Source organism: Oryzias melastigma, linkage group LG24 (genome assembly GCF_002922805.2).
Source record: "Oryzias melastigma strain HK-1 linkage group LG24, ASM292280v2, whole genome shotgun sequence".
Lineage (NCBI taxonomy): Eukaryota > Metazoa > Chordata > Actinopteri > Beloniformes > Adrianichthyidae > Oryzias > Oryzias melastigma.
The window spans coordinates 6179089-6200777 of NC_050535.1; the positions used below are offsets into that span (position 1 = coordinate 6179089).

Here is a 21689-nt window from a genome sequence, read left to right on the forward strand (position 1 = left end):
AGTAGTTTTGAAATGTCAATGTTTGCTGACAAACATGTTTTATTTGTCAAAAGAAAAATCCAAAATTTATATTAAACATTAAACTAACAGGTATTAATAAATATTGCAGCTACTACCTGAAATAAGGGATGATTAAACATAATATTATTGGTGTTTATATTCAAAAAGGATGGATGTTTATTTGATTTAAACCACATAATGTAAACATTTGAGAATTTATAAAAGACAAAAAGAATTGGCCACTTTAATAGAAACACCTGTCCAACTGCTCGTTAATGCACATTTCTAATTGTCCAATCACATGGCAGCAATTTAATGCATTTGAACATGTAGACATGGTCAAGTTTGTTTATCACATTTTGGTTTTTTAATGATGTATTTTAAATGTATTATTTTTCAATTGGTATATATTTTAATCTGTCTTATTCATTTCAACTTCAAGTGCGTTATTGTGATATTGTTTGTTTTTGTTTCATCAGGACTTCTACGGATGCATATTAGTATTATAATCAGTGATATTTACAATTATTACTGTGTGAATTGATATTTATCAATGAGCAATGTCCCTATCAATAAGTAAAATAAATAAAAATGTATAAATTTTAAAAATTTTAGACCACTTTAAAGAATTTTGGAGGTTGCTACAGTCAAACTTAAAGAATTGTTAATGATTTTTATCTTTGTTGTTTATCATTGTAGTTTTCCTCATAATCTGTAATATTTGCAATTATTACCAAGTGGATAGATGTTCATTAATGTGCACTGTCCTTATCAAATAAATCAATAAGTAAAATTAATAAAAATGCATAAAATTGTCAACTTTCAAAGTTTTAAACCACTTTAGAGCAAATCTAAAGAATTTCGAAGGTTCTTACAGCCAGTTACAGAACTATTAATGATTTTTATTTATTATTTATTTTGTTTAGAATTGTAATTCTCCTTATAATGGGTAATATTTTGAATTATTACTGTGTGGATAGATGTTTATTGATGAGCACTGTCCCTATTAGATGAGTAAAATAAATAAAAATGCATAATTTTTGTCAACTTTCAATGTTTTAGAGCAGTTTAGGGCAGATTTAAATGATTTTTTATTTATTTTTTAGCTTTTTATTGATCAATGTGATATTAACAGTAATTATTATTATATTTTTATTATTTTATTTAGGGATAGTGATGAAAGTAGCTTTATATTAAATGTTTGGTTGCTTTGATCAGGTTGCTGTAAAACACTTGTATTGTTTGTGTTGATGCTCCCCTCCTGCGATAAACACTTGTAGGTGCAGGCAGCTGTGCGCATGCGCACAGCCTCCGGCGCCTGCCTTCGCAGACATCACCATCCTCTCAGGTTGAAAGGAGCATCCTCGTCCGCCAGGAGGAATCCGGTTTGTTTGCTTTTGTTTCGGCGCCTCTTCTTCCTCCTCTTCCTCCTCCTCCTCCTCCGCCGCCGCTGCTGCTGCGAGCTCGGACACCAGCAGTGCGGAAGCAGAAGCCATAAGATGAAGAAACGCTATGTGGACGCGAACAGGCTCCGGAAGATGAAAAAACTGAAAATCACGGAGAAGCTGTCTGAGAGGTAGAGCCGCGCGCCGCGCTGGGTGCCGCGCCGTGCCGCGCCATGACGCGCCGCGCCGCGTCGGCAGGCGCCTGCTTTTGTTGTGGTGCCCGTCTTTGTGTGCATTTCAGCCGTCGTTCTCCTGCTCACCTGTCCCTCCTCTTCATCAGCGCCACTCCGTGCAGAATTCATATTGAGACTTCAGTGTTTACAGACAGAAAGCGGCAAGTTAACGTCGGCCTGCTTTTTTCCCCGTTTTGCATCCTCTTCTTTCTATCTGGATCATTGATTTTTAATGAAATATACCGTTTTTGTCTTCATAAAAGCTAAATTTTAAAGAAAAAGTGCTTTTTTTCAAGGAAAATGTTCTATTGTGCGTCTGTTTACAAACACCTAATGTGTTCATGTGGTTTTCTCGAATCCACCTGATTGTATTTAACCTAATTATTGATATTTTTAATGAAAAGATGATTTTCAAACACACAAAAAACCTTTTTAGATTCAGTTTCTATTATAATTTCAACACAACTTCTCATCAATATTTGCTATAAACATCATTATTAATTTCCAACAGCTGGATTTTGAAGATTTTTGCTAATTTTAAGCAACATTTTACACTTAAACATTCATATGAAGATGAAATGTCTCATATTTTTGGTTATATTTTCGTAAATCAGAATCTGAAAGCAACAATGAACAAGGCAGCTGTAAGCGTGATACGGGGGGATGCTGTGGTGCCTCCCCCCCTCTTCTCCAGATGAAATATTGCCATGGTTACCAAACAAAGAAGGGGTGATGTGATGGCAGTCTCAGGATGAGCAGAACAAAGGAGGAAGCCACAGCTTTCTGTTTGTCTAATAAAATGATCAAGGGGACAGTTTCTTACTGTTCTTTGTTCTGCTTTGAGGCGTAGATGGGATTTTTTCTAGTCTTTTGTTCAGTTTTTTGGCTTAAACATGGATTATTAAAAATCATGAATTTGTTTCCCATTTGATTTCATTTATTTGAGGGTTAGTTTTTTTATTTATGATGAGAGTTTGCTGCACGTGTCTTTTCAGCGCGTACACCTTCGTGAAGTTCATGGTGATGTGGACGCTGGTGCTGCTGGCAGATTTCATCCTGGAGTTCAGACTGGAGTACTTGTGGCCGTGCTGGCTCTTCTTCGGGAGCGTGTACACCACTTTCCACTGCCACGGGCTGGTAGGGACCCCCCGCTGTGGGATTTTCAATTCTGTTCAGAGGCCTTGAAAATGAAAACATGCTGGTTTTTCTGCTGTTTTGAACTGATATCACCTTGTTTTTTTCAGGTCATTTGTGTTGTTTTTGTTTGTGCCGCCTTCACTCTGGACATCTTTTGTTTAATCTTTGTTCCTTTGCACTGGCTGTTTTTTGTGGCCAGCACCTACGTGTTATTCAATTATATATGGCACACAGGTGAGGATTATTACTTTTTCCTGCACATTCTTCCATTTCTGTAGCCTAAATGTTGTAAGAGTAGTCCCAAAAGAAGGATACTATTTGTAAAAATGCAATTTTTATGTATGAAATAATTGAGATATAGATTATTAAAAACAGTTTATATGTATTGTTGGGATAGTTATCTGTATTTTCTTATGTTTAACATTTTTTATAACCCCATGGAGGGATTTTTTTACCACACAATCTACCTTTTTATACCTTTATTTCAGGGGTCCCCAAACTTTTTCTAATGAGGGCCACATAACTGTTTTCTTCTCTGATGTGGGGCCGGGGTCGGTTCCTAGGCTAACAGAAAAAATGTAAAATTCACAGCCTAAAAGGAAACAGTTACGGTTTTCCAGAAAGCCACACCTAGCCAAATTTTAAATAATTCATTTCTGTAGAAAAAAGTAATACTAAAACATTTTTAAAAACTAGATATGTGCCTGACTTGTGATAATGCTACTGTGAATGTTGTAAGCTGAATGTGGCCGCTGAAGATGCTAGTGCTGATAACTGAAGATGCTGAAATTGATTGCTGGGTTGACTGAAGCTGATAGCTAGTTAAAATATTAGCACAATGGAAAATTAGCCTAAAAAACTGTAAAAAAAAATCTAACTTAGCCAAAACAGCTAGCATGTTTCCAAAATATTAGCTAAATGCCAAATTAGCCAAAACATGGCAAAATGTCTAATTTAGCCAAAACAGCTAGCACAAGGCTAAAATATTACCTTAACTCCAAATTAGCCTATAAATGGAAAAAAGCCAAATTAGCCAAAACAGCTAGCATGTAACTGAAATATTGGCAAAATACCAAAATTAAACAAATAAATGACAAAATATCTTATTTAGCCAAAACAGCTAGCATAAGGCTAAAATATTACCTAAACTCCAAATTAGCCTATAAACTGAGAAAAAGTCAAAAAAAAAAATTAGCCAAAACAGCTAGCATGTTGCTGGAATAGTAGCGAAGTGCCAAATAAGCTAAAAAAAAGTCTAATTTTGCCAAAACGGCTAGCATATGGCTAAAATATTAGCTAAACGGAGAAAAGGTAAAAAATTAGCCAAAATAGTTAGCATGTTGCTAAAATATAAGCTAAATGCCAAAAATAACCTAAAAAACTGGTTAAACGTGTATATTAACGTGTAAATTAGGCAAAACCGCTAGCATGTAGCAGAAATATTAGCTAAACCCCAAAGTAACCTAGAAATCCTTAGTAACTGCCAAACTAGTTAAAAAAGCTAGCATAAAAAGAGCTGAATAATTCAATAGCTGAAAGAGCTGAAGAGCTATAGATGTCCCAAAAAACATAGGGAAGAAAAATACTAATAATAGACATAAAAAAGACAAAATAAAAGACATAAAAAGGTGAATCACTATCAAACCAATAATGGAATATCCGTCATAATTCAGACTGCAGAACGGTGAAATAAAAAGTCACGTTCTATGTGGATCTTGATCAGTGTTTCAGGGCTGATTTGGCCTGATCCGGCCCGCGGGCCGTAGTTTGGGGACTCCTGCTCTATTTAAATAAAAAATGCACTCTACGGTGGAAAAGTTGTATTATTTTTGCTCAGATTGTGTAATATTTTCTTCCTCCTCTTCAGAAAAGGGCATCTGCATTTCAACAGTGTCCCTGTGGATCCTTCTCGTGTACACAGAGGCTTCCCTTCGACTCAAAGATCTTAATTCTTCTTATCCCAATCTGTCTCATCTTTTTGCTGCACACTGGTAATTTGACGTTTTGTTTGCAGAATTGCATGCATTTGAAAATGACAACTATACAGATCATTTGCCAGCTTTACGTGGTGTAAGTGTTGGATTTTAAACGTTGTTATTTTACTTTCAGCATCGGGTACCCCGTGGTTTATCTGGGGTTCGATGCCACCTGCTACTTCACCAACGTCTTCAAGCTGCGCATTCAGAAGGCCGTGCAGAGCGAGAACGACTTTCACATGCACCTCCTTCAGCACTCGCTCCCGCCAGGTTTGCAGTTTTACTCCAAAACTGGCACAGATGGCAGCAGCAGTAAGTCAGAGCACCTGCACCAAAACATACAGCAGCTTTTTTCCATTTTTTATCACTTACTCAACAGAAAACTGTAAACATTCTGCGCAAAAGATGGAAAAATATATCTTTCTGTTCCTGAAGGTGGAAATTAGTTTGGATTTTTAGTTCTTTTTTAAACAAATACTGATTTAAACTAATTTGAGTGTTCATATATCTGTAAAAATAAACATTTTTTGTGCTCCAATGGAAGTTAATGTGCTGTATGAGTCATAATGTTAGAGTTTTTAACCACCAGGACAATCAGAGGAAACCATCTAATCATCAGTAAATTATTTTAATAGATTATTTGGATTTGTTTTGTTCGAACCTAGAAAGCATAATATTTTTTTAACTCCTCAAGGCCAAATGGAAATATTGACCTCCATTCTTCCTGCTGTTTTTGCAGCCTCTAAATGGAAAACCAGGCCTGAGTCGGGTCAGTATCAGTGTCAGAATGGTGCCGTGGTGGCCCACGATGACGCACACACTGTGGACTGCCTTCAGTTATTCAGCGAGGAGAAGCCAGCAGAGAAGGCTCCACAGGAGGCCAGGCCGGCTGAATCAAATCGACGGCCACCGCCGTCCAAACCCGCCGCGCCCGAGCCCAGAGAGCGGCTTCACAGTGGGGCGGGAGCGCCGGAGTCTCCTATGAACCCCGAAAATCTACCTCAAGAGGAGCAAGGAGGCAAAGCCACCAGAGTGGCTAAGAGCTCCTCACCGAAAGCTCGGAGAGGCAGCACAAACACTCCTTCACCGCCTGGAGGAAAGTCGGAGAAGAAGCAGAGGTCCAGCTTCAAAAGTCCCAGCAGGGATGCAGCGGATAAAAGTGCAGCACAGAGTTTCCACGCAGAACAGATAAACAAGTCAGTAATTGTTTTTATTAATTCATAAAAGGCTGCTACGATTAGTCGACTAATCAACGACTAATCGACTATTAAAATAGCTGATGACAAATTTAATAGTCGATTAGTTGTTACTTTATATTATATGAAAAGTAGTAAAGTTAAAGTTGTGAGCGTTTAGCACCAAAAATTTACTTTTTTCATATTTGAGTCAATGAGACCAAAACTTTATCTTTAGTGAAAAAACATTCCTTGTTTCAGATGTTGACTTCATTAGAGAGATAAGGCATATACTTTCCATCAAACTCATTTTGACAGGTGACCTTTGACCCTATACACCCTTAAATGTAAAATTTATATAAATTGTGACTTTATCTTAACAAGTTTTATGGATGGTGTGGGGTGAAAGGTCAAATTTGGATTTAATCTTAAAACTAATGGAGGGCAGAGGCTGCACAATTCATTAAAAGTTTAATAAGCTATCATCTTAATAGTCTTTATTTTTAGTTATTGTAAAGCTAATGATGGTTAAGATTTGTGTTTTATATCCACTTTGCGCATGACCCGATTAGTCGACTGATCTATTTTGGTTAGTTTAGGCTTTTTTTTGTTTTTTTTTTAAAGCTATTTTAGAGTTAAGCTAATATTTCAGCTGCATGCTAGCTGTTTTGGCTAATTTAGGATTTTTGTTTTGTCAGGCTGTTTTGAAATTTTGCTAATATTTCAGCTGCATGTTAGCTGTTTCAGCTAACTTGAGCTTTTTTCAGATTTTTAGGCTAATTGGGCATTTAACCGATATTTCAGCTGCATTTTAGCTGTTTTTAGCCAACTTAGGCTTTTTTCAGGTTTTTAGGCTAGTTGAGCATTTAACTGAAATTTCAGCTGCATGCTAGCTATTTTGTCTAATTTAGGATTTCTTGTTTTATAGGCTATTTTGAAGTCTAGCTAATGTGTCAGCTGCATGTTAGCCGTTTCAGCTAACTTGGGCTATTTCAGTTTTTTATGCTAATTGGGAATTTAACTGATATTTCAGCTGCATGCTAGCTTTTTTGTCTGGTTAAAGATTTTTTTCAGTTTTTTTGTTTTGTGAGGCTGTTTTGAAATTTAGTTAATATTTCAGCTACATGCTAGCTTTTTTGTCTAATTAAGTATTTTTTCAGTTTTTGAGGCTATTTTGAAGTTTGCCTAGTATTTCAGCTACATGCTAGCTATTTTGTCTAATTTAGGATTTTTTTGTTTTATAGGCTATTTTGAAGTCTAGCTAATGTTTGGCTGTGTGCTAGCTGTTCCGGCTAACTTAGGCTTTTTTCAGTTTTTTAAGCTAATTGGACATTTAACTAATATTTCAGCTGCATGCTAGCTATTTTGTCTAATTTAGATTTTTTTTTGTTTTATAGGCTATTTTGAAGTCTAGCTAATGTTTCAGCTGCGTGCTAGCTGTTTCGGCTAACTTAGAATTTTTTCAGTTTTTTGGGCTAATTGGGCATTTAACTGACATTTTAGCTTTCTTTCAGCTTCAGCAATTTTAGCTATCAATTTCAGCATCTTCAGCCATCAACATTTTCAGCGAACAATTTCAGTTTACAGAATTCATATTAGCATCATCGCATATTTAGTTAGTTTAAAGCTAATGATGTTTAAAGATTCGTGTTTTGCGCATGACCCATTAGTCGACTAATCGTAAAAAAAATAATCGGTGATTAGTCGACTATTAAAATAATCGTTTGTGGCAGCCCTAATTCATATGACTAAATTCACTGCTTAAATTTTCTTTTTCAAAAAAAACAAAAACATTAGGCTGGAAGCAGAGCTGCGGAGGCTAAAGGGGGACCTGCAGGCCAGTCGACAGAGTGAGCAGGAGCTGCGAAGTCACGTCTGCAACCTGACCAACAGCGAGAGGAGCCTGAGACCAGAGGTTTCCCTGCTTAGACAGTCCAACATGCTGCTCCAGAGCAAGTAAGACCCAATTTTACACACTATGTTCCTTATAAACATCAAACGGGGATTCATAACAGGATCGTAGAAAGACAACTTCGAAATTAGCATCAAATTTGAACATCTTTATATGTTATTGACATGATTTAAAATCCCAAGAACGTTTTTAGACCACTGAGTTACTCATCAATTTTATCAACAAAAAAATGAATTTACTGAGCAAGTTTAGCACATCAAAGCGCTCCCATCAGCCAGCGGCGTCAAATCATCTGCGAGATGAGCGTGTCACGGAGCGCCACCAGCTCTGATAGGACATGCTCCAGTTTTTTTTTTTCACAGGAAGTGGCTCTCCTGTGGCTGCAGCGTTCACGGCAAACACGGCTGCGTGTTTTCCTGTTAAATGTCTTCCCTGCAGGATTCTGTGCTTGACTAAAGCCAAGCAGAAGGACAAGCAGACCAGCGCCATGCTGGAGAGAAAGAGCAGAGCAGAAGCTGAGGCCAGACTCTCCGCTGAGAAACAGTTGGCCGAGCTTCACTCGCAGAAACTGGAGGAGGCGGCGAACGCGGCACGGAGTCTAACAAACAGGTACTTTCTTGAACTAATTCAGCCTGTAATCTTCAGAAAAACTGTATCCAAATGTTATCTAACTTAAATTGTATGCATTTTTGTTCAAAAGAAGGAATGATCCACTTAAATCTGTGCAAACAGCAAACGCAGCCAACTGTGGCTTAGCTGTTCAGGCGACAATCCTTGTGGTTTAGTGCAAACGACGACAAACTGCACCGTTTCTAGATCAGCACTAGCATTACATCCTGTTTAACGCATGCAAACCGTCTCATAGCAATGAAATCTACTGTAAATCTGCAGCAGTTTCTCTTCCTGATCATCTAAATCTCCACCATGAGAGGACCCACTCTGATGTTTTTTGCAATTTTGTGTGGCATTTTTCTAACAATTGAGGATATTTTTAAAGAAAATAGCATTTCTGAGTATGTATTTATTCAAATAGCTGTGAATCAGGAGCTGACTTTGAAAAAAAAGAAGCTTATTGGTGATACATCCACTTGGAGACGACTAGATCATGTACGTTTTGTCTTTTTAATCTGGCTCAAAACTGGATAGATCCGCTATTGCTCGCTATTTTTGTTGCACCGGTAATGTTAAATTAAGGGTTTGAGGGGCGATGGATGGTTGGAATTGGGGGCGAGCTTACTCACAGACAAATTTCAAATGAACTACTCTGTAGTAACTGTGTCCTTAAAAACGACACATTTTAAATTATGTTGGCTAAAAGTGGCATTATAATTAAAAGACTAAAGATTTAAAACTGCTTTATACATTAAGTTTCATTTAACTGCAAAATAAATGTGGCCAAAAAATGTAGATTTGCAAATGTTGAAAAAAGGGATCTGCATAATCGTAAAAATGTGAATTTTGTGAATTCTTTTTATTTTTTAGCGTTTTTTAAGCAAAAAAACTGCGTGCAAACCACTGAAGTTGAGATTGTGAATTATGTCCCTGTGTTTATACTTGTTTATGACTTTATAAAATTAAACTGTCCAATCAAAGAACAGGTGGCTTCCTGCCGTCCCGCCCCGCTACAGACTTTAAACCAGGGGTGTCAAACTCAATCGCACAGGGGCCAAAATCCACATCACACCTTAAGCCGTGGGCCAAGTATAGACTAAACAAGACAAAAATTTTAAACCATTACTTTTTTACATGATTATGAACTTGATATATAGCATTACCTGCAATAATGCTAGTGTGTATAAGCTAAAACAGCTAGCATGTAGCTGAGATATTAGCTAAACTCTAAAACAGCCTAAAAAACAAACAAATAAAAGGCTAAATTAGCTAAAGCTGCTAGCATGTTGCAGAAATATTAGCTAAACTTCAAAATAGCCTAAAAAACCCCAGAAAAAAACTAAATTAGCCACAACAGCTAGCATGTAAATATTAGCTACATTTCGAAATGGCCAAAAAAAACTGAAAAAACCTTAGATTAGCCAAAACAATTAGCATGTAGCTGAAATATTAGCTAAATTCCGAAATAGCCTAAAAAATCCTAGTAAATGCCAAAATAGTCCAAAAAGCTAGCAGAATGCAATTTTTTAAAACTTTAAAACTGTAACTTTTAATATAATTATGAAGAATAAAACGGCTAGAATTATATTCCAGAATAAATCAACTTAAACCTTAAATAGCTTTTAATAATTTACTTTCCATAAAATCTAACTTGTTAAAATGATACAAGTTAGAAATACCATAATAATAAAATAAAATGATCTGGAGGGCCGGATCCGGCCCCCGGGCCTTGAATTTGACACATGTGCGTTAAACCATCATCACCTTTATGGCCCCCGGGCCGGATCCGGCCCGCCTGCACATTTGGCCCGGCCCCCCAAACACTATCGGAGATGCATTTTTTTGGCCCACATAGAACATGACTTTTTATTCCACCTTTCTTCAGTGTGAACTATGACAGGAGAGGATAGACTATTTATTGGTTTAATTTTTCACAAAATTCACAAAAAAATCAACTGCAATGCTTCATTTCAACCTGTAGGGGGCAGCAAATAAACCGTAATTTATACCATCATTTCAGGAATTGAACAAGTTTATTTTATATTTTTTAAAAATTTAACAAGGACCAACAGACAGCATTTTTAAAGTCACGTTTATAGCAAAAGAAAAGTTGATTTGATTACCTTTTAATCTTTGAGCCTAAAAATAGCTCAAAAGATGCAGCATATGTGTATTTTTTTTGCTTTATTTCATATGTCAGATGTGGTTTTTTTGTAATATGTGAGGAAAGGGGCGGAGCTACAGGCTTTGCCGCCCCATTTTTAGAGTCAAATCATCAAAACAAGCTTCTTTAAGCATGTTAAAAACAACAAAATCAATATTTTAAAATAAATTTGATGCATTTTTGATCACTTGTATTGAAACTGTGTTGTGACCGCTCAAAACTTTCCGCTTTCTCCGTCTCCCACATCAGACAGGAACACTGTGAAACCCAAATGTTAAGGAAAAGAGTTAAAGATCTAGAGACAGAGTACAAACAACTGCAGCTGGAGTGTCAAGTGAAAGAGAGTCGAGTGCTAGATCTAGAGAGAGATGTTGAGGTATATTTTTACTCTACTTGGGAATGAAGTGTTGTCTGTGAGTCTCCAGTGGTCCAGTTCTTTGTCGTTTCTGAGTTTGCTCATGAAATTCTTTTGTGATCATCGGCGGTTTCTTTGTGTTTGTTTCTTTTGGCCACACATTTGCACTCCGTCATCACATCTGTTTGCAGTGTCGCTGTTTGATTGTTTGTTTGTGATGTCGTCTGTGATGCATGCCAAAATAAAAGCCTAATTTAAAAAAATAAAATAAAATAAAAAATAGTGTTGATGCTTTCTTGAGTCACTCATCAACTTTAGTGCTTTGGTTCCCCCAGTAAATCCATGAGTAAATTATGAGGGTGAAACTTACTGGATTTGTGTTTTGCGTGCAGGCTTTGGGGAAGTATCGCTGCGTGGAGAAAGAGACAGACATGCTGCTGAATACTCTGACAGCCATGCAGGAGAAAGCTCAACACCTGGAGTACAATCTGAGCGCCGAAACTCGCATCAAGCTGGACCTGTTTTCTGCACTGGGAGACGCTCGCAGACAGCTGGAAATCGCTCAAGGTCTGTTCTCTTCATCAGAAATTCTGTTACTTTTACTTTGGCCTCTTTGTCTGACTAATTTGAAAGTTTAGCTAATACTTTAGCTTTATGCTAGCTGTTTTTGCTAATTTAGCATTTTTTTCGTTTTTTTTTTTTTTTTTTGGCTAATTAAGAGTTTAGCTAATATTTCAGCTACATGCTAGCTGTTCTGGCTAATTTGGACTTTATTCTGTTTTTTAGGCTAATTTGGAGTTTAGCTAATATGTTTGCTTTATGCTAGCTGTTTTGGCTAATTTAAGCTTTTTCAGTTTTTTTTTTTACTATTTTGAAGTTTAGCTAATATTTCAGCTACATGCTAGCTGTTTTTGCTCATTTGTGCTTTTTCAGTTTTTAGGCTAATTTGGAGTTTAGCTAACACTTTAGCTTTCATCCCAGCTGTTTTGGCTAAATTTGAAATTTACTCCGTTTTTTAGGCTAATTTGGTATCTAGCTTATATTTCAGCTACATCCTAGCTGTTTTGGCTAATTTAAGCTTGTTTCAATTTTTTTTAGACTATTTTGAAGGTTAGCTAATATTTCAGCAACATGCTAGCTGTTTTGACTAATTTAGGCTTTTTTCAGTTTTTTAGGCTAGTTTGAAGCTATGCCGAAATTTTAGCTACGTGCTAGCTGTTTTGGCTAAATTAGACATTATTCCAGTTTTTTTAGGCTAGTTTGGCATTTACCTAATATTTCAGGTACATGCTAGCTGTTCTGGCTAATTTGGAGTTTAGCTAATATTTTAGCTTTATCCTAGCTGTTTTGGCTAAATTAGACATTATTCCAGTTTTTTTAGGCTAATTTGGCATTTACCTAATATTTCAGGTACATGCTAGCTGTTTTGGTTAATTTGTGCTTTATTCATTTTTTTAGGCTAATTTTGAGTTTAGCTAATATTTTAGCTTTATGCTAGTTGTTTTGGCTAATTTAAGCTTTTTCAGTTTTTTAAGACTATTTTGAAGCTTAGCTAATATTTCAGCTACATGCTAGCTGTTTTGGCTAATTTAGGATTTTTTTTAGCTTTTTTGGCTACTGGCACTTCGCTAATGTTTTAGCAAGCTATCAGCTTCAACGTTTTAGCTATCAAATTAAGCATCTTCTGCTAATAATCTATAATGCTATATATTAGTTTTTAAAATGTTTTAGTATTATTTTTTTCTGTGGAGAATGCAAAAATGAATTATTTAAAATTTGGCTATGTGTGGCTTTCTGGAAAGCCATAAATCTTTATGTTTAGTTATTGTTACACTTTTTCTGTAATTCTACAAACCGACCCCGGCCCCCATCAGAGAAGAAAACAGTTATGTGGCCCTCAGAAGAAGAAGTTTGGGGACCCCTGATTTAAGCTACCCAGATTGCATTAAAATGGTTTTGTTGATGGTTTAATTTTTGGTTTTGTCTTTTAAAAAAATAATAGTATTAACGTAAAGCTAAATCCATTTTAATTGATATTTTTTATGCCAGAAAAGGTTAATAAAAGCTGCAGCCTCTAACGTAAAATATACTTGAAGACCCGCCCCAGTAAAAAAATTGTGTTTGAATGGGTTCTTGTAGCATTTTTGAGCTGATTGAGGACATATATTAGGAAAATTAAGATGAAAATTGCATTTATAATATTGTCTTTAATCAAATCAGTGTCAATTAAGTGCAGATTAAAAAAATGCTGCTGGAAAAAGCTTGTAGGTGTGATGTAGAACCTACAATTTTAACCACACGACCCTTACTCCATCTCCATTCTGATTTATCCACTTGCAAACAAACAGATCCATGTTTGTTTTTCCCATCTGAGCTGGCATCTTTGCTCGCCATTTTTGTTGCAATGATGACTTTAGGTTGGAGTTGAGAAGGGCTGTAAGCTAGCAGAAGCGTGTAAACTAAGGGATGATGGGAAATGGGGGCAGGCTTACTACAACTCAGAAACAAACTTCTGCAGAAAAAATGTCCTAGAAAACTTTTTTTTTGATTTGGCTAAAACCCATGATCATAATTAAAAAAAAATACTGGGAACTCTTTAAAAATAGATCAAAAGATGATCTGAGTGGGATTTGAAGTGCGTAAGGACTCAGAAGCACATTTATTTTAAGTAAAAAAGCTTAATAAAAAGGGAATAAACATCTGTCAGAAGCATTTTAAGCCACTTGTGATAAAAATGTAACTGCAGTTCCTGATTTATATCAAGAAGAGGCGCAACCCATTTAAAGTTCATAATCAGGATAAAAAATAAACTAAATGTCTTAGGTTTGCTAAAATCCAATTTTATTTTGCCATTTTTTTCATTGTTTACTTCATAACTGTGTTTTAATGATCTCTGTTTAGTTTAATTCAAATCAGTATAAAAACAACATATTTCACATTATTTGACAGGATGTTACTAAATGCTGAACATGTGAATCCCAGTCGCAAATATTGAAAACTACTAGTTCATATGTAGTGTTGATTTTTCTAAAAAGAGGTTATTGACACTCCTATTTTATCATAATTGTATATTTTCAATAACTTTGAAACATTTACATTTTTTCCCTTTTAAATATAAAAACTAAGCCTCATTTTCAGTTTAGAGTGTGAAAGCCTGCCCCCTGCTGGTAACATTTAAAAACAAATTGAAATTTTTTTTCAACTAATATGTTAAAGGAGGAGGATAATCTAACATTTAAAGATTGTTTTTTTTTTAATATACAGCTATTTTTCTCATTATTTTGCAGCCAAATTTGATTTTTGAGTCTGGATATTTCACTTTTCTGGGATTTTTTATCTTCTAGAACCCTTCTTTTAACATCTCTGCTTGTTTAACAGATAAAGTTAAACAGATAAAGTTTCTTTTTTTATCATAATTGTATATTTTCTGATAATTTTGCCATATTTCATTGTTTTTTTCCCTTTTAGATATAAATACTAAGCCTCATTTTCAGCTTACAGTGAGAAAGTCTGCCCCCTGCTGGTAACATTTAGAATAAATTGTAGAATTAGAATTTTTTTCAACTAATATGGTAAAGGAGGAAGATAATCTAACATTTAAAGATTGTTTTTGTTTTTTTAGCTATTTGTCTCACTATTTTGCAGCCAAATTTGATTCTTTAATCTTGATATTTCATTTTTCTGGGAGTTTTTTATCTTCTCTTTTAACACAAATCTCTGCTTGTTTAACAGATAAAGTTAAAAAGCAGGACAGGGAGATCCGGGAGATGAAGCGGAAGATCGCTGAGGTGATGGCGGTCAGCCCCGACGTGTCGTATGTGGCTCCTCGACCGCAGGTCCCTCAATACCTCACCAAACTCCTCAACTCTGAACGCTACATGCTGAATCCCCGAGCGCTGATGTATCAGTGCTTGAAGAAGTGAAGGGGACGCTGCGCCGCTTTGACGTCACCTCACTCCCTCTCTCCAGGACCAGAGGAGGGCATCACAGAGCTAAACGACACCAGAGGAGAACGTTCCAGCCTCCAAATGTCAAATGCCTTCTGCTGCACGCCTGGTGCTAACCTGATCCATTTAAGAGCTCCTCTCACCGAGGTATCCCACACGTGGATCTACTTTTATCGCTAAATTGAAGGTGTGATGCTGGACCTCCATGAATCCACTTGACGGATTTTAATAAAAGAGTAAACTGTTAAGATTCTGGGAAACCAAAACTGTATTTCACTTAAATTGTAAACATTATTTCTAACCAAAAGAAAACTGCTGCAGCTAGTCGATATTATTAATCACTGACACGTACGTTAAACTATGTACATTTTAAAAAAAAATATTTAGTAAATTTCATTATTGAGTATTTAAACTGTGTGAAGAATTTCAAATAGTAAATTTTCATGCGGGTTTTTAAACGGAATTGCAGCTCCTGCTCTGCGTCAGGTTGAAGCAGCTAAAACGGAATTCAGCCATAATGATGGTGCAAACGCAACAAATCCCAAATGTTTGGAATTTAAGGTGGAAATTTTATAGTAAAATAAATGTGAAAATGTGTGAATTTCTGCCACGAAACGACTTTATTAATTTAAAAAAATAAGGAATATTAGGTCAAAACGATGATTCTCAATGAGACAAGAGTAAGTTGCTTGTTTTGTAAATAGGAATTTATTTGAATTGTGCTGAAATTCAGACAAAAAAAGTGATTTTTACTGTCAAACCTGGAATAATTTGTGTAAAAAAAAAAAAAAGTTGGCTGCTGACTGGTCCAGGATGCGGAGCGAATGATTTGTTACCATGGTAACCCCCAATTAAAAAGGTGTTTCACAGACATTTAGGCAGTGATGCTGCGCGAGGAGGCAAACTAAGCAGCTGCTGCTTCATCCTTGGAACTAGAACACGGTTCGTGGATTTAAATACTGTGCCTATATACATTACTTTCAAAGTTGGAAGTAAAATTTAATGTGAAAAGGTAACGTGTTTGAAGTGCTATGTACTGTTTTTTTCTTTTATCACAATGTAGAAAAAGGAAAAAAAAATCGTAAATGGGATGTGACCATTTGGTAGCTTTTTATTTAGATTGTGTTTCTAATGTGTTTTATATAAAATCTATTTTTTAGTCTTGCTGTACTTCTATTTTACTGCTGTATTTCTTTTCTAAGGTGTTTGTCAGCATGTTTTGAAGACTTATTTGAGCACATGTTCAAGGGCTATCATTTCTAAACGCTAATTCCAGCAGATTTTGTATGAATTATTTAAACGACTGAATTTTGTCCAGTTTGTGTCTTCAGTCTATGATGTAAAATTTTGAAAGATGAAATTTGCTTCCTATGAATACCTTTGATTTTGCAACAAAAAAAAACACCACAACATGCGTTTTTTTGTGTTTTTTTTTAATTGAAGGAAGTTGGAAAAAAGGGGAGTAAAAGCCGTGTGGAGACACGAGTGTCCAGCATGCCGGGCGGTCCCACGCTCTATTTACAAACCCCCGTCGGCAACTAGTCACAGCATTGACGACGAGATTGTATCACCGGTTTCGATTGAAAGCTCCCTCCTGTTGGTGTGCATGAGCCGGAGGCCGCGGGACATTTCCAACAGAAGTGTTACAGATGTGCAAACTAGCAGAGATCCCTAGACGGTCAACAGATACGAGTGGTCTGTAACTGAAGAGGCGAAGGTGACGGCGGCCAAGAACCTAAAAGTGCCCGAAAAAATGAATCCGACAAAAACCTTCAGTGTGAGATAAACGTCTGAAATCGGAGAAGCAAGTTTAGACGAGATGTTGCATCAGATCGGTGCAACTCTCACTCCACTAATTACAGTATGATTCAGTTTACATTCAACCGCCGACGCCTCGCTCTCACGGCGGTCCAAACGGGTTCCGATTCTTTTGGGCAGACGGCTCCAGACAGAGTCGGGCTTTACCTCACAAACACCATAACACACGCCGGTATGCAGAAGACAAACAACTAGCAAACGATTTCAGGTAAAAACTTTTAAAATACAATTATAACACTGACTCAAAGGAAAATATGTCGCTTATTTCTACCTGATGTAAAGAAGTAAGCGTATTTTCCGTTAAGTTGTAACTAGAATTTCCTCTTTTCAAAGAGAAGCAGATGGCTGTATTGAGTGAAAAAAAATATATATAGAAAGCCAAAACCACTTAGTGGCAGCTTTTCCCGCTAGAAGATACAAGGACCGGCTGCAGGGCTCTGCAGTCGCATCAAGGCTTCCTCCTGCTCCATGCAAAGCTGTTGAGGCAAAGGCCCGAGTCCTGGGCTACGACGAGACCGTCACCGGGTTCAGAGAGCCGTTTCGGCTGTAGAACTTGGAGAAGGCCTCTTCGAGAACGGACGCGAGTCGCGGCTGGTCGCCCTGGAACCGGGAAACGGAGATGTGAGACGGCGTCCGGGGGAAACGGATTGAAGAGGAGAGATGAACTCCCGCCTACCTCGCTGATGAATCCCAGCTGGACGAGCTCCACGGCCAGCTCCTGCACGTTCTCATCTACACAAAACGCAGCCGTTAAAACACGATCGCAGCAAAACAGCAAACGTAGATGAGTAGTAGAGATACACACTTGGTAACAAATCACAGCTCAAGTGCCTGTTCAGTTTATCCTCAAGTTTTAACAACAAGGTGAGCTGGAAAAAGAAAAAGAAAGATTTTAAAAATACATAAAATCAGAAAAATGTTTTCTCTTCATGAACAAAACTGGCTTACATGATGTTTTGAGCCCTCATCAACAGGCTCGATGTTACACTGCATCTGAAGGACCTGAGGAAACAAAAAACACACTTATCATCTAAAACCTAAAGTTTATAATATTTATCAAAAACAAACTGATAAAAATTGTGTTTTTATGATGATGGAGAACTAACATAAAGAAAAATAACTGTATTTCTTTATTCAAATTGTTGTAAATCAGGAAAAAATGCTCATCATCAAGCTTTGCAGCAGTAAAGGGAAGGGGGGCGGGGTTGCTCCACCCCAACAGTCCCACCCAAAACTCAAGAGATGATGAACTCCAGCCACTCTACAGAAACTAAGTCTATGATTTGGGCTATAACCAGCACAATCTTTATGGGTGTAGGGAAAAAAAAAAAAAAAAAAAAATCGATTCAGCAATATATCGTGATATTTCGTTTGGCAATACTTGTATCGATTTAAAATGCTGACAAGGCCATATTTAATTAATTATTAATGAGCGTCCTTCATAAAAACGTTTGTTTTCCAAAAACAAGTTCTCAGGGAACAAGTTTTAAAAATGTTGATCACTATTCAGTTTTGTTGGACCATTCTACCGTTCCAGCAATTGTGGGCGGAGCCATATAAGAAGGTGGGCGGAGCTTTGGTCCAAATTCCGAAGGCAAAGCGAGCGAAAAGATATGATAGGCTGTACTTTACAAGCGACCTGATGGATGAGAACGATGTGTACGAGACCGTCGTCATGGCGATGAGCAGTGAGACTTAGTGCTGCAGGGTAGACTGTTCAAAAGTTGCTCAAATCCAAACAGTACCATGCCTTCGTCACCTAGAAACCTCTACTAAATATCTTCTGACATCTTATTCATAGCGATAAAAATAATCACAAATATTCTGAAATCTGATGATTGAAAGGGATTAACAACCAAACATCTGCTTTTAGAGACATCAGAATATCGCCTCACCTTCCTCGTCTCCACCTCTGCAGGTTCAGGGGTCGGGGACTTTACTGAGGGGGGGACGATGGGGGACTTGACGGCCTCCTGCTGAGGCTGCTGTGGACACGGAATCCCGAACGCGGTCAGAGGATAAATCCCATTCCTGAGGAACCAGAGAAAACAAAAACGGTGAACAAAAACTCCTCAGATACCAAAATAAGCAGCTTAACGGGTTGGTTTGAAAATGTGAGTGATTCAATTAATCGTTTATGGATAAATTAACAAATAATTCATCAAAATAACACCTGAAAACTATTTATTGAAAAACATCTTTTATCATCAGAATTAATCATTTTATCCCTAGAAATTTGATTTTAAAGTTATTTAAAACATGAGAATCCTGAAAAAGCTTAAATCAAATCTTAATTGAATAAACTCTCCTCACACCGGTAGATAACAAGCATTCAAGTCAGAAACTTCACACGTTTAAAGTTCTCTTTTTACCTCACGTCTTCCAAAAATTTGTCCAACTCGAGGGCAGGAAACTGAGAGAGTCTGAGGAGACATTTTCAGAAACATGGTGTTAATATTCAGAAGAGACATTCAGCTGTTTTGGTGACTAAAATGTCATCTCACTTCATCTGGACTCCATTCTTAGCTTCAACAATAACCAGGTTTGGGTCCATGTTCTTCGTCATCTCCTCTAAAGCGTTTTCTGGAATCATGTCTGCACATTTGGGGACAAAAACAACATTTCCTGCTTATAGGAATCAATATATGGAGATGTTTCAGTGGGGGAACTCACGCTGGTGGCTGACGATGCAGTGTGCAGCCAGCAGCTTCAGTAAGGGCACCTCGAACAAGGCCTGGTGGAACAGCAACTCTTTGGCTGTGGGTCGTTTGCTGGGATCCACTTCCAGACACTTCTGGATGAATTCCTGAACGGACAAGAAAAAATAAATAAATAAGTGCACTCAAGTTCCTGACGTAACCTGGATTTTCCATCACTGACCCGCTGCAATGGGTCCTCTAGTGACTGAATGGCACTGTTTATGGCTTCTTGGGACACGTAAGATGAATCGCCGTTACTCTGGATTTCCAACACAGCCATCTGAGGAGAGGATGGAAGGAAAAATAAAGCCAAGAACTTCTAAAATACAAAAATCAAAGAATTCCCACCTCTAAGGCGCACATTCCAAAGGAATAAATATCCACCGCTGTGGTCACGTTGGCAACAGCTGCAAACACACAAACCCCCATCAGCATCAAAGAATCTCTTTCATTTCTAGTTAGCGCTGCCACAAACGACTATTTTATTAGTCGACTAATCACTGATTATTTTTTCCAATTAGTCGACAGAATGTAAATCAGACATCTTAACCATCATTAGCTCCAATGATAGATATATATTACCTGCAATAATGCTAGTGTGAACGTTGTACGCTGAATTTGGCTGCTAAAGATGCTAGTGCTGATGGTTGAACATGTTAAAATTGATATCTAAAAAAGCTGAAGTTGATAGTCATTTAAAATATTAGTTAAATGCAAAATTAGCCAAAAATAAAAACTGAAAAAAACCGAGTTAGCCAAGAAAAGCTATCATGCAGCTAAAATATTAGCTAGACTCCAAAATAACCTAAAAAAGCTTAATTTAGTCAAAAAAAGCTAGCATGTATCTGAAATATTAGCTAAACTCCAAATTAGCCCAAAAAACAGAAAAAATCCTAAATTAGCCAAAATAGCTAGCATGTAGCTGAAATATTATCTACACTACAAATTAGCCTAAAAAACTGAAAAAATCCTAAATTAGCCAAAATTGCTAGCATGTAGCTGAAATATTATCTACACTACAAATTAGCCTAAAAAAACAAAAAATCCTAAATTAGCCAAATAGCTAGCATGTAGCTAAAATATTAGCTAAACTCTTAATTAGCCAAAAAACAGAAAAAATTCTAAATTAGCCAAAATAGCTAGCATGTAGCTAAAATATTAGCTAAACTCCAAATTAGCCTAAAAACTGAAAAGAAAGCCTAAATTAGCCAAAACAGTTAGCATGTAGAAGAATATTAGCTAAACTCTTAATTAGCCAAAATACTGGAAAAAATCCTAAATCAGCCAAAACAGCTAGCATGTGGCTGAAATATTAGCTAAACTCCAAAATAGTCTAAAAAACCCTAATAAATGTCAAAATAGTCCAAAAAGCTAGCATAACGCCTTTATAACTTTCAGCTTTACTGCTCTCTGACTCCATATAACATAAATCCCCTAATAAATTAGTCATCGACTATTTTAATAATCGATTAGTCGACTAATCGTGACAGCCCTATTAAGCAATAAATGAATTTTCCTGTTACCTCCGTATTCTGGAGCAAAGAAGTGAAGGCTCTTCTGCTCTTCCCGACAGGTTTTCACGTGATTGTTGATGGTGTCAGGAGCAACTGAAAAAGAAAAATTTAGTGTCATCCTCAACCGAGGAATGAGCTGCAGAGGAGATCGCTGGAACCCACCAGAACCGATCTTGATGAGGCCGTTGTGCTGGATGAAGATGGTGTCACAGGTGAGGTTGCCGTGGATGATGGGAGGATCACAGGAGTGCAGGTAGCTGAGAGGAAAACAAACATTTAGATTATTAAAATACTGATTAAGAGGTTTTTATTGGCTCATCATTAAACCGGGATGTTGGACTCACCTGAGAGCAGAAAGTATCTGCGTGCACCAACGCTTCCAGGCCTGCCGAATGGAGGAAAATTCATATTAAAGAAAATGTGATCTTTGATTAGTATTTCTGAATAAGTTTCATACCCGTTTAAAAAATGTCTCACCTTTTCATTCATAGTTTTGTGATTTTTCTTTGTCTTTTTCAGAAACTGTTTGAGGCTTCCTGATGACATGTACTCAGTGATGAAAATGACCTAGAAAACAAACATTAAAGGGAAATTAAACTATATAATTCATGCAAAAAGGGAAGAATTGTTCATGCTTTATCATTCTTTGCTTTAACCTCCTACCCTGGCTCTGTTTTCCTTGACGTCTGCCCAGTATTTGTGGAACTTCACGATGTTCAAATGTTCCAGTTGGATCAAGTTGTCGAAAACAGCTTTGACTTT

General features: G+C 36.9%; 2 protein-coding genes across 6 annotated transcripts in view; one reads left to right on the forward strand and one right to left on the reverse strand.

Annotated features, from left to right (window-relative positions):
• The window catches only part of si:dkey-12h9.6 (macoilin), a 41576-nt gene extending 25265 nt beyond the window's left edge, over nt 1–16311 (forward strand). For 2 of the 4 annotated variants that reach the window (XM_024291236.2, XM_024291237.2), the window contains exons 2-12: nt 1281–1576; nt 2614–2755; nt 2863–2989; nt 4623–4746; nt 4865–5043; nt 5471–5927; nt 7704–7862; nt 8257–8427; nt 10844–10970; nt 11342–11516; nt 14682–16311. In XM_024291236.2, the coding sequence (XP_024147004.2) occupies nt 1281–1576; nt 2614–2755; nt 2863–2989; nt 4623–4746; nt 4865–5043; nt 5471–5927; nt 7704–7862; nt 8257–8427; nt 10844–10970; nt 11342–11516; nt 14682–14872 (2148 nt within the window). In that variant the 3' untranslated portion in view covers nt 14873–16311. The remainder of the gene's footprint in view (nt 1–1280; nt 1577–2613; nt 2756–2862; nt 2990–4622; nt 4747–4864; nt 5044–5470; nt 5928–7703; nt 7863–8256; nt 8428–10843; nt 10971–11341; nt 11517–14681) is intronic. The other 2 variants (XM_024291238.2, XM_036210383.1) reach the window with 1 other exon arrangement.
• A 1-nt stretch (nt 16312) lies between these two features.
• nrbp1 (nuclear receptor binding protein 1) overlaps nt 16313–21689 on the reverse strand; it is an 8459-nt gene continuing 3082 nt past the window's right edge. The window contains exons 4-18 of one of the 2 annotated variants that reach the window (XM_036210385.1): nt 21591–21689; nt 21405–21494; nt 21272–21312; nt 21090–21184; nt 20937–21020; nt 19762–19820; nt 19595–19693; nt 19388–19520; nt 19219–19309; nt 19087–19137; nt 18610–18745; nt 17663–17716; nt 17520–17583; nt 17391–17446; nt 16313–17314 (exon numbers count right to left, since the gene is read on the reverse strand). The exon at nt 21591–21689 is cut by the window's right edge and continues 2 nt beyond it. In XM_036210385.1, the coding sequence (XP_036066278.1) occupies nt 17219–17314; nt 17391–17446; nt 17520–17583; nt 17663–17716; nt 18610–18745; nt 19087–19137; nt 19219–19309; nt 19388–19520; nt 19595–19693; nt 19762–19820; nt 20937–21020; nt 21090–21184; nt 21272–21312; nt 21405–21494; nt 21591–21689 (1248 nt within the window). In that variant the 3' untranslated portion in view covers nt 16313–17218. Of the gene's footprint in view, nt 17315–17390; nt 17447–17519; nt 17584–17662; nt 17717–18609; nt 18746–19086; nt 19138–19218; nt 19310–19387; nt 19521–19594; nt 19694–19761; nt 19821–20936; nt 21185–21271; nt 21313–21404; nt 21495–21590 lie in introns of both variants that reach the window. The other variant, XM_036210384.1, reaches the window with a different exon arrangement.